Source organism: Crocodylus porosus, unplaced genomic scaffold (assembly GCF_001723895.1).
Source record: "Crocodylus porosus isolate Cpor-Errol unplaced genomic scaffold, CroPor_comp1, whole genome shotgun sequence".
Classification (NCBI taxonomy): Eukaryota; Metazoa; Chordata; order Crocodylia; family Crocodylidae; genus Crocodylus; species Crocodylus porosus.
The window spans coordinates 59,636,308-59,648,529 of NW_017728931.1; the positions used below are offsets into that span (position 1 = coordinate 59,636,308).

Sequence of the window (12,222 nt, forward strand, 5' to 3'; positions counted from 1 at the left end):
GACGAGGAGCTCAACAAGCTGCTGGGCAAAGTGACGATCGCGCAGGGCGGCGTCCTGCCCAACATCCAGGCCGTGCTGCTGCCCAAGAAGACCGAGAGCCACAAGGCCAAGGCCAAGTAAACCCAGCCGTGCAGGCATTCGGCCTCGGAAAAGTTACCCCAAAGGCTCTTTTCAGAGCCGCTTATATCTTCACAAAAGAAGGGGGCGGGAGGCTCGATTATCCAGGAAGATCAACTTGGGAAGGGATGTTTTAACATTTATTTATTTAATTTGTATGTTTTCTTTTGACGCGTTTGGTGTTAGTATGTATAAGTACACACCAAAGCCTGTAATTCCTCTCGTTTCACACAACACGGAAATTAAAAGAGAGGGAAGTGGGTGTCTTTCCTTTCTGCTGTTAAGGAGACTAGGGCCATAGCACAGACTATAAACTACCGAGTCGATCTTGAGTCTGCTGTTCCAAGTCACTGAACTTAATTGCCTCCACAATGAACCATGAACAAGAAACGTTTGTTCCTTTTGCGGTGGATTCTATTCCTGATGCCATGGCCGAGGCTGATACAAGATACTGATTCAATACTTGGTTTAATAATTTTCCTTTATTATTGGCCGGGTGACTTTTATCATGAGCAGTCTGTCCTTACCCTGGATACAGTGAAAAAAAAATCATTTTTGTCTGAAAATGTACATTTTGGAATATTCTGCTGGAATGAAGTGACAGATGTACTTATATTTAGGGAGAAACCCTGTTCCTTTATATTGATATATATCTTAATTATTTCAGTCATTTTAATTGATGCGTTTCTAAGAGACCCTTGGACTAGGCTTTTCTAAAGTATCACACTGAAAGTAGTTCAATGACAGGCTACAGAATGACAAGGTTTTTCTGTTGTTTTTTGCTTAGATTTTTTTGGCATTGGTTAAAAAAAAGTCAAAGCACAGCCAAGGGGGAAGGGATAAAATGACTTGTACAAGGGTGAGGGTGTATAGCAAGAAATCATGCATGAATCAAACAAAAGCAGAAGAAAAATCAGAAATAATGGCTTTCGTGTGGTTTTAATTTAAGATTACAGAGTAAACGTGTTCGAACGGGTAAACATTTTGACTTCAACCCTAAAACAGAAACCCACTTTTCCACTCTGCCTGGGTAAGATGATGTATGGACACAGACGTCAAAACTCTTCACCCCCCAGCACTCTTCCCTAAATTATAGTTTGTTTTTTACCTTTTTTTTACTGATTTCCCCTGAAAAGTTAGATCTGGGAAACTTTCCGTTTGGTCTGGTGTTATACAAGACGCGCTAAATTAACAATTTAGGTAAAGTTTTTAGTCCGTCTCCCTCTCCCCCCTACCGCCAAGACACTGACAGAAAAAGGAAGTAGACGACCGTCTCCTTTCCTTTTCTTCCAGGAAAGTTATTTGTTTGTGGTAATTGGCTAGTGTTAAGGTAAGTGTCAATGTATTGCCACAAAAAGCTAGTTAAACTTTCCTAGACGTTTAAGCACCGGTAACAGAACAGTGTGTAATTTAAGGTAGGAAACTTTCACCCCCCTCCCACCACACATTATGTACTTCATTTCAGGGCGGGGGCTGTTACACAACTCTTAACCTACCAGGAAAGAGGTAAGCACAACACAATATAATTGGAAATTGCTTTGGCGTTTCAGCTCCTTTCCCGAATGGGTGAGTGGCTCTTAAAAGAGCCGTTGGGTTTATTCACGCAACAAGAATCTGCTTGAAGCCATTTTACTTCTTCTTGGGCGCTGCCTTCTTTGCCTTCGGCTTAGCAACCTTGGGCTTCACCGCCTTAGCCTTAGCGGGACTCTTCACGACTTTCTTCGCTTTAACAGGCTTGGCTTTTTTCGGGCTCTTAGCTGGTGCTTTTTTGGCTGCGCTGGCTACTGGTTTCTTGGCTTTCTTGGGGCTTTTCTTCACAGCTGGTGGGATCTTGGGCTTCTTAGCTACGGGCTTCTTGGACTTGGCTGCCGCCGCTACTCTCTTGGGCGCCTTGGTTTCACCCGGTTTCTTGCCCAGCTTGAAAGAACCGGAAGCACCGGTACCTTTGGTCTGCACCAAGATGCCCTTGTTCACCAGGCTCTTGAGTCCCAGCTTGATGCGGCTGTTGCTTTTCTCCACATCGTAGCCGCCGGCTGCCAGCACCTTTTTCAGAGCGGCCAGCGACAGCCCCTTGCGATCCTGCGAAGCGGACACAGCCTGAGTGATCAGCTCGGTCACGCTAGGACCCGCGGGCTTCTTCGCTTTGGAGCCGCCCGCCGCCTTTTTCACCTTCTTGGCGTGGGCTTTTGCCGCAAGTGAAGCGACAGCGGGAGAAGCTACGGGCGCGGTCTCGGCCATGTTACCAAACCGTCTGTCTGAAGTAGAAGAAAACAATTGCCACGGGGTTTCCTGTCTCGTATTTATACAGAAGTGCTGCTCTGTGATTGGTGCGTTAAGGAGACCGCCCGGGGTAACAGACAGAAAACTTTTCTCGGCTCAATCTGTGTTTCTTCAGAGTTAAAAAAGTGGGATTTCTTGTCATATATGTTACAATATTCAGCTAGTTTCTTAGCTGGGTGATGGGGCACCATGGTATGTTTCTTCTGTAGAGCCTCCATCTGGAAAGGCGAAGTGGAAGTTAAAGATGAGCCACTAAAATCTGGTTCTAGAAATCAGAGAGACCTCAGCGGAAGGAAAGATTTGATCTTTCCTTCTTAATTCAAAGTGTTTTTTCTCTTATATGGACACAACCACAGCAGCACCTTATATTTTAGATGATTTTCTCTACTCTAGTGCCTAAAGGTATTGGTGTGTGTCAATGTGGGGAGCATGGATGAACAGCGAAGAGGCAGAAGTAACACAACTCTATTAAGACATTGAGGTTTGAAGCCATAAACCAAAGTTTATAGATTTTAACAACACTTAATTCTTTTAAAGAATTCCCTCGCCCCAAAACATTAGGAGATAATTTAAAGGCTTGTTGGAGTATTTTTATAGCCTACAAAATTATTTTCGGATTATCTCCTATTTTGTACATTTCTAGCCAATTCAATAGCAGAATTTAAAAAGCTGCCTTTTTAGGATATGGATGTATTTTACTGTTATTTGAGAATTTGAGAAATTCGGGGGGGAGGAGGGTTCTATATACTGAAAGTGTTCTTCCAATAGTAATCTGCATCTGAGTCTTAACTGACATTTGAAGGCAGTTTACAAGGAGGTATTAAAATGTGTAATAAATCAGAAACAACCTTGTTGAAAAAAGCATAAAGGTTACAGAAAGCCTAACTGAAAACCAAAATCCGGCATTTGTTTCACCATTGAAATGACACTTGGGAAAGTGGCTTCTCCTCACAGGAACAGTAATGTTTTAGTCATACGTTCATTTTCTCCATAGCTTTTTGAGAATGTTAATGAATCCTCAAGTCAAATGCAGGATGGTACACAGTAATGTATAACTTCTGCTCGCCTGGTATTTACTATTCCTATTCAGGTTTCAGTACATCTGCAGATCAGACCCTGCCTTATTCTATCTGGTGCCCAGAAAAGGATAAACACCTAACAATGGATATTTTCTTGGAAGCATGATTAGACAGACTTTACTACTGGTTCCAGTACAATTGCAGGGGAAGAGTATTTTAAAATCAAAGGCGAATTGTGGAACACATACACGGGAGTGACACACAGGCGCTTACACTGAGAAATCAAGTTTGAAATTCTAAAGCCTCTTATGTTATGCAACTTACAGAGATATTGATGGAAGTTTCAAATTATAACTGCATATAGAACTAGAAAATGCATCTGGACTATAAAGAATCAACATAGAAATATGCCTAAATATATATCTTGATAATCACAACCTCTATGCGGATTTTTTCCCCTGTCTGCATAAAAACAAAAGTGGTTGGTGTAGGGAGGGCAAGCAGAGCCCAAAACTCACCTGTTCCCTCTGCCCACCCCATGTCCAGCAACAGAGAATCACAAGATAATAAGACACAGGAGAGGCAACCCCCCCCCTTTTTTTTGGCTTGCTTGCTTCAGGTTTTCAGACATGTCCAAAACCTTCAGGGACTTCCTATATAACGTGGCTAATTGGTTTTCCAATTACTTTTAGAACACCTAAATGAGCAAAGGGCTTAGGGGGCTTGATAAACAGTTTTTAAGGCTATCCAAAAGACACTGTGGTAATACTCGGCCGTTGTGGCTGTGTAAAGCAAATCTCTGCAATGACCTATGAAGAGACATGTAGGATGTTAAGTGTTTCTTGGAGAATGTGATCTAAACTGTTCTTAACATGCCAAATGGTGACACCCAGGGGTATCGTCTATGCTTATAAAAGCTAGGGTCGTGCTTTGTACAGGTTTGATGACTAAGCCTCTCCCCCTCCCCCTTTGTTTTTCTTTAACTTCACAGCTAAACATTTCTTCAGAACCACCTACTCTTTCACTTCAAGAGCTGTGCTCCAACAGTACTTTTCCATTTAAAATATGGGGGGGGGGGGCTTCTATGTAAAAATGTGCACCGTTCTAGATCACTCAGTCTACCAAGTCTCCTAGCAATGGGAAGTTGTCTGTATTGTTCAGTACTGCTAACTATATGAGAACGAAGATGTTCGTCTTTTCCTCCTTAAAAACAAATCTCCTGAAAACTGTTCTCTTTCTTTCCAGCCCAGTTTGAGTATTTGCCCGGAAGACTGAACAATTGCTTTGCTTTTGAAAAGCCCGCGTTGCCCAGAGATTGGCTAGTGACAACCCGGCTCCATAGTCTCGCTGAAACAATAGGCAAAGACAAGTCGCGCGCAAATCTCTGTCTGCCTGATCGAGAATGTTTAAATCTTCACTCAGTGCGAGATCGTCTCCTCTACGATGCTCTACTTCACTTCCAAGCATATTCGCAAAACAATACGGAGATTAATTTGCAATTATAAATCTGAAAATAGGATCCTATTCAAAAAGAAGAGTGGGGGAGGTGCTTGTAGGGCGGTGTTTGCAGCGTATAGGCAAAGACTTAAAAAGAGTTTTGTAGGCAGTGCAGTTTCATCCAACGAAAACATCGCTCATTATTATTATTTTGAAGAAGGTGAGGCAGGAGAGAGGTGAGGGAGAGAAGTTATGTTTTAATAAACTTTATCCCATGCTGTCCCTTTGCCTTTTTAAAGGCAAATATATTCTTGAAAGATAAAATAGGTCGGGCTGTAAAAAAAGATGCACATTTTTAAATCTTTGGTCAATGTACATATTGTAAGGGATAGATCACTATGCAGACCCCTGAGGTCTCATCCTTTTGGGGACTGAGGGGGACTCCATACCCTCTGTTATCCTTCAGAGTAGCGCTCAAGATGATTGTTCACTTTTAAAAATAAAAAAAGGTCTTGAATTTTAGTAATCCAGTACATGGGTAAGACAGAACAAGAAAGAAAGGCAGGGAGAGGAAACAAGCCCACCTCTCCCCGCTCCCGCCTCCAAATTAAACCCAAAGCGCGCGCGCACGCACACACAAACGCTAGTGAGCTTGGAGGCCGGCGGGAAGAACCAGTTTTCTCTGTTCCAAGCGCGGGATTTTCAAATTTTCAAACTATCCAATGACAGTTGGTCGGCTTCCATTAACCAATCAGAGAAGGGAGGTGGGTATAAATACCACTCTAAGCGCCGGGCTTTTTACATTGCTGTTTGTCACGTACTTGAGCTCTTCTTGGAGAGTTGCTGTGATTAAGAATGGCCCGTACGAAGCAGACGGCTCGTAAGTCGACCGGCGGCAAAGCGCCCCGCAAGCAGCTGGCTACCAAGGCGGCCCGCAAGAGCGCGCCCGCCACGGGCGGCGTGAAGAAGCCGCACCGCTACCGGCCCGGCACCGTGGCGCTGCGCGAGATCCGGCGCTACCAGAAGTCGACAGAGCTGCTGATCCGCAAGCTGCCCTTCCAGCGCCTGGTGCGGGAGATCGCGCAGGACTTCAAGACGGACCTGCGCTTCCAGAGCTCGGCCGTCATGGCGCTGCAGGAGGCGAGCGAGGCCTACCTGGTGGGGCTCTTCGAGGACACCAACCTGTGCGCCATCCACGCCAAGCGCGTCACCATCATGCCCAAGGACATCCAGCTGGCCCGCCGCATCCGCGGAGAGAGGGCATAAAAGCCAATGGTCGCCCCCACCTAACATTCTGAAACCCAAAGGCTCTTTTTAGAGCCCCTCCAACTTCACTGAAAAGAGCTGGGACATGACTAGTTGAAGTGTAATAACTGCTTTTAGGTGTTCTAAAGAAATACCTTGCATACCTCGTGATAAAAGCAACTTTATTAGACTGTCTTGTTCACTTAATTCTTGGGATACACTAGTAAAATGGGTAGACTTTTTTGTATAGTGTATAGGTTTTTTGGGTTTTTTTAGTGTCCCTTTTTTAAAACTAGTACAAAAGGCAAATACGTTGTTACTACAACATGCTTCACCTGTCCCTATGGCTGCCCCTTCCCATACACCAACAACTGTAGTTCATTAAATATATTCAGAATATTACAGGTTGTGACCTATTCACAGTGATTCAACTGCATGTTCATCACCACTTGATTTTTTTACACTAGATAGGATTCTGCAGATAAAGCCACTACCCAGACCACTTCAGTCTCAACTCTCCTGTGTACTTGATAATCAGAAAACGGTGTCTTTCTTTTGTTATTCTACCAAGTCTGTATAATTCTTATTACATTATATTTATATTGCAAAGCATCATAGTTCTTTTCTTCAGTTTGTTCAGTTTTTCATTTTGGCAAGATGAGTGTATTTACTTAACCTAAATGTCCTGCTGATTTTAGACATTTTGCCGCTGTTTGCTGTGCTTTCCCTCTTGTAGTCTGTTCCCATTTTTAATGTTAGATTCACAGACACTGTTGTATTACTGAAATCTTTACCCAAGTTTTATTGGCAATTTACTCTTTAGGCTCCTTCAGTTTTTCCCCAACTTTAAACATTTGCCCAAAAATCATTTACATAACATCTGATTTAAGCTGCAGCCCATCCTTTTCCTATTTGTTCCCCTTCCTCTGAATCTTCAGCACATAAGAAACTAGATTCCTTTTTTTAAGCCCATTTTTCTCAACCACATACTGAGATTCCTTCTTCTATAATCTACACCTATGGTCACTAATTTATAGGTATGGACTATAGACCTAGAATAGGCCTAAAAGAAACTATATACTTAAATCCATATAGACCTATAGTGTTTCACAGCAGTAGCTAGGAAAAAAAGAATAAAATCAAGTGTTAACGCCCCCCAGTATTTCAGATGATGGGTCTCCTGTCCATCCTTGGAACATAATTCTGCTCCTAGAATTACCCCCGCAGCACAGCCCCAATCTATAACATTGAATTTCGTATTTTGGCAAGAAGATAAACTCTGTTTTAAGCAGAGATCATGACAATTTTTGATGTTGTATTGAGTACCCACATGTGTGTTTCTAGACCACTCCTTGGTGTCAGCTGACCTCAGGGCAATTCAGGATTTTGAGCATCTGTAACCCAGGGACTGTATTTTGTGCTTCTATAATGGGCTAGTCCACAAAGGGCAATTTAAGCTCTGGGGAAGGAGGACAGACTGAAAAGTGTGGCCTATCAACAAGGACTCAATTGGTCTACCAAAGAGCAGGTGAATTAAACTGCTTAGATTAGTCCACAGCTGCAGCATTTAAACAGACTGTGCTGTGAGGGAATGTTATTAGCTAAAGTGTACACTTCCTGTCTGGCTTCTCGGTGAGGTATTTGGCTAGTATTTGGGGCCAGTCTTACTAGATTAAGGTGTGTGCATGGTTTCCCTCACACTGACTGTTGCAGATTTGGTGATGTCTGACTGGCTGAAATTTTCCTTTTACAGTTGTGTTATTTGGAACTTGGTCCCTGCACTGGGGAAATAAACCATGTTCCAAGTTTGTTTCCCATCTCCTTATTAGTGAGACTTCTGCAAACAGTGTCAGAACCTGACATATCCCATCCACCAAAAACACACACAACTCCATATAAAAAAATTAAACACATAATAAATTAGTAGCCCATGTTTTGAGAGTGTTAGTGTGCAATCAACACTCTCTTAGCCATGTCTTGATCACATAGTACCAAAACTATTGATGGCTGAGACACAAGCTAGTCCTCTTTAGGGTGGTAGAAAAGGATTAACTCTTTTAAATTGCCCAATTTAAGACTCGCTTGGTGTTCATTGCCACTCTGGAATCTAACAAGACAGTGAACAACCTAGGAGTTGCCTGAAAGGATTGAGTGGTTTAGAATAAATGTGGTTAATTAATGTGGTAACCTTCTATATTCTTTATTGAGTTTCTCTTCAAATCTTAACATGGAATCGTAGAAAATTAGTGTTGGAAGGGACCTCAGGTGGTCATCTAGTGAGTCCAATCCCTCTACTCAAAGCAGGACCATTTCTAACTAGATCATCCCACTCCGGGCGTTGGTCTTAAAAACCTCCAAGGATCAAGATTCTACCAACTCTTTGGGTATCCTGTTTGCTTTACTACCTTCCTGGTATGAAAGTTTTTCTTCTTATATGTAACCTATTCTTCCGTTGCTGAACCTTGAGACCATTGCTCCTTGTTCTGTCATCTGCCACCACTGATAACAGCCTAGCTCCATCCTCTTTGTAACTACCCTTCAGGTAGTTGAAGGCTTCTATTAAATCCCCTCTCAGTCTTCTCTTCTCCCAATTCCCTTAGCCTTTTCTCATAAGTCATGTCCCCCATTCCCCTCACCAGTACTGTTGCCCTCTGCCAGACTCTTTCCAATTTGTCCACTTCCTTGCTGTAGTGGGGGACCCAAAATTGTATACAGTACTCCAGATGTGGCCTCACCTGTGCTCAGTAGAGGGGAAGAATCACTTCCCTCATTCTACTGGCAATGCTCTTACTAGTGCAGCCCAAAATGTCATTAGCCTTTTTGTAACAAGGGCACACTGTTGGTTCATAATTCAGCTTACTGTCTACTGTAATGCCTAGGTCCTTTTCTGCAGAGCTGCTGCTTAGCTAGTTGGTCCCCAGCCTTTAGTGGTGTGTGCAATTTTTCCAGACAAAGTGTGGGACTACACATTTGTCCTTATTGAACTTCATGAGATTTTTTTTGGCCCAATTTACCAAGGTCTCTTTGAATCCTAGCCCTGGCCTCCAGCATATCTACTACTCTCTCCATCTTGGCATCATCTGCAAACTTGCTGAGGGCGCACTTTATGCCATCTTCCAGATTGTTGATAAAGATATTGAACAAAAGAAAAACTGAATCGGGATCTATATTCCTGGTTAACTTGGAAGTTGACAAGATAATCAAAGGAGGTAGACTATAGATTGAAATAGGAATGTACTAAAATGCAAGAGAAATAATAGTAAAAATAGTAGTAAGGTGTTATTTGGCTGTATGTGTTAACTTATAATTGGATAGTTCAACAAGAGTATATATACATGCATTTGTATAAAGACACGTTTTCAGGGGAACTTTGGATTTGCGCACCATGACATTCATCTCCCCCCTCCCTTCATAGTTTTAATAAAGGCTATTTGGTTTATACCCACCAGATGCTGGAAGAATTGTCCTTGAAAATAGCAACACCTGTGTCACTTCATTGATCATAGTTCTTTTTGTATCGCACCAATTTTCAAAACAGTTGTGGTGCATTGCAGTTTTAGACCAGGGGTCCAAACTCATTCAGCACTGTGGACTAGATCAACATCATGGGGCTGGTCCCTGGGCCAGATCAGACAGACAAACCAGCCCCATATGCCAAATCTACCAAATGACTTGATGGAGCAGGCACAATGTGTGGCATGGTCTTGTTCTGGAGCTAAGCTGCATGTAGAGGCTGCTCTGATACCCATGCTGGAGCAGGCACTGCATGCCAGACTATCTAGTGACTGGCATACTGCCTGTGAATTACCTCTGAGCCCCACGGGCAGCATGGTAGGCTAAATCATAGAGGTCTGCGGTCCAGATTTAGTCTGCAGGCCATATTTTTTACACCCCTAATTTAGCACAATTTAACTATTTATGGAGGTTCTTTCACCAAGTGACCCTAAACTTGCCCCTTTAATATTACTACTAGGCCTGAGTTCTGAAAATGTATTTTCTGTGATGTCTGATTATGTATGTAAATTATATTACATTTCAAAATGTAAATCCTTAAGCAAAAACTCTGCCTCCAGTGCAAAAGTTTGAAAATATCACCATAGTATGTCTCCCCAACATGCTGGGCTGGCCAGGATGAATCAGTGGTTTGGACTGTTATGTCCTATCTTGAAAAAGCATTTTATGAATAAGGAGTTCAGAGATATATGGCAAATAATCAAGGCAAAGCAGGAAATCTGAGCAAGTAAATAGGAAACAAAGGGGTTGATTTACATAAGAAATCAAGAACTGACACCAGATAAAAAGAGGTGGAGACTTCTCTACCATCTAGTGGTACAGAAGGACAGAGAGAAATAGGCATGTTAGTTTTTGTACTCAACAATATACAATGGAATAATATGGATAACATCTCACCTTGCCATCTTTGAGTTCCCAGTGCAAATAACATCTGGGTCATCTGAAAGAAGCCTCTGGCATGAATCCAGAGAAAGGCCCATGCCTTTGGAGGTATAACAAGATGCTGTAAGTGTCCCACCACAATTCCTCTATATTGTTACCACAAAGGCTCCTTTTTTTATTTTTTAAAGACTGCATAGTCGGTGGTGTTAATATTTTTTATTGCTGTCCTAAGTATTCTAAAATATATTTCTAAGGGATGTCTGAAAACTGGCATTTTCCAGGGAAGGCATGGTCTTTGAGAGGGTGGAAAATAAAATGTCAGCCTTACAGTGCGTTAGGTTTTTTTTCCGTGTAGGGTCAGCTTGTATGCCTCTCCATGGGGTTTCTGATGTTGTTGAAAGCATGTGGTTGAGATGAATGGAATGTTTCACAAGTCTGTGCCTATGTTGTACAAATGTGTACAGGCCCATCTCCCTCAGTGGTAGCCCCAGAAATCTAATCAACAGTGTGCACTCCTTTCCCCTGTGATGCCTCCAATTAATGTGTTCCCTGCTGGTGCTTATCAAATGTATTTTCCCTGTAGTCATTTCAGGGAAACCAAAAGGCAGAACAAGAGCACAGAACAAGAGTTGAAATGATGTGTGCTCATGAAGTCTCCTTGAGAAAGAAACCTTAACCCATGACATCCATCATGTAAAATGCTGTGTGCTTCCTCTTCCCTTTGAATAAATGCATAACGTGCATCTGAATAATACTGCCCAATAAATAAAAAACAACTTTCATTTCCAGGAAATATAATTACATCATTTTAATTCCATAATACCCACTATTCTGGCTACCTAAAGAGGAATAATAGATGAAAGCCACGTATAACAAGAGCAAACTGTCTGAAAACCAGGTAACATTATTTGCTTATTAAAAAGAAAATAAAAAATTGCTTGGGGTGGGGAGGGAAGGAAAGTGTGTATTTTTGAGAAAAAATGCAGTAATTCTCTGCAAGTAACCTAACCACTAAATTACTAGGTAGAAAAGGGAGCAGTGCTTTCTCTTTCAGCATGTCTTCCCCACCCCACCCCACCCCTGAGTGGCCCAATAAAATGTCTGTTCCTTATGCTGCTCTGAAATATTTAACTCACCCATCTCTGCCTTCTGATAAACTTCGATGCTTAGTACAACTATGATGGGCAGTAGAAACCAGGGCAAGAACTGTACTTCTCCCTAAACTTTACTTTCCAGAAAAAAACAACTTGAGACCCAACTTGGAAAACAATTGCATTGTTTATTCTACTATAGTGCATTTATTTCCTTCACCTTGATTTCAGGAATTTTTTTTTCTTAAGCACACAAGACAAACACTTAATACTGGAACCTTTTTCCTGGAACTAAATCATATTCTTAGCACTGCAAACTCAGATAATCAGTTTCATTGATCAAACAATAGAAAGTGATGGTTGAAGAGTTTAGAATGCAAAGGAAAAAACAGTGATACTTAAACTCTTTTAATGAAGAAGTGGGTGGCTCTTAAAAGAGCCTTTGGGTGAAATGATGCAGGAAACCTGCGAGGAAGCTGTTTACTTGGAGCTGGTGTATTTAGTGACAGCCTTGGTGCCCTCGGACACGGCGTGCTTGGCCAGCTCCCCGGGCAGCAGCAGGCGCACGGCGGTCTGGATCTCCCGGGACGTGATGGTGGAGCGCTTGTTGTAGTGCGCCAGGCGGGAGGCCTCGCCGG

At 42.4% G+C, this 12,222-nt stretch overlaps 2 protein-coding genes across 2 annotated transcripts; one reads left to right on the top strand and one right to left on the bottom strand.

The window, feature by feature from the left end:
• Positions 1-3: 3 nt before the first annotated feature.
• On the bottom strand, positions 4-2,564 carry LOC109316814 (histone H1-like). The gene has a single exon (XM_019545163.1). The coding sequence runs from the start codon at positions 2,353-2,355 to the stop codon at positions 1,747-1,749; it is 609 nt and encodes a 202-aa protein (XP_019400708.1). The 5' UTR covers positions 2,356-2,564; the 3' UTR covers positions 4-1,746.
• Positions 2,565-5,693: 3,129 nt separating this feature from the next.
• Positions 5,694-6,151, top strand: LOC109316815 (histone H3). The gene has a single exon (XM_019545164.1). It carries the CDS (start codon positions 5,709-5,711, stop codon positions 6,117-6,119), a length of 411 nt encoding a protein of 136 aa, XP_019400709.1. The 5' UTR covers positions 5,694-5,708; the 3' UTR covers positions 6,120-6,151.
• Positions 6,152-12,222: the final 6,071 nt, after the last annotated feature.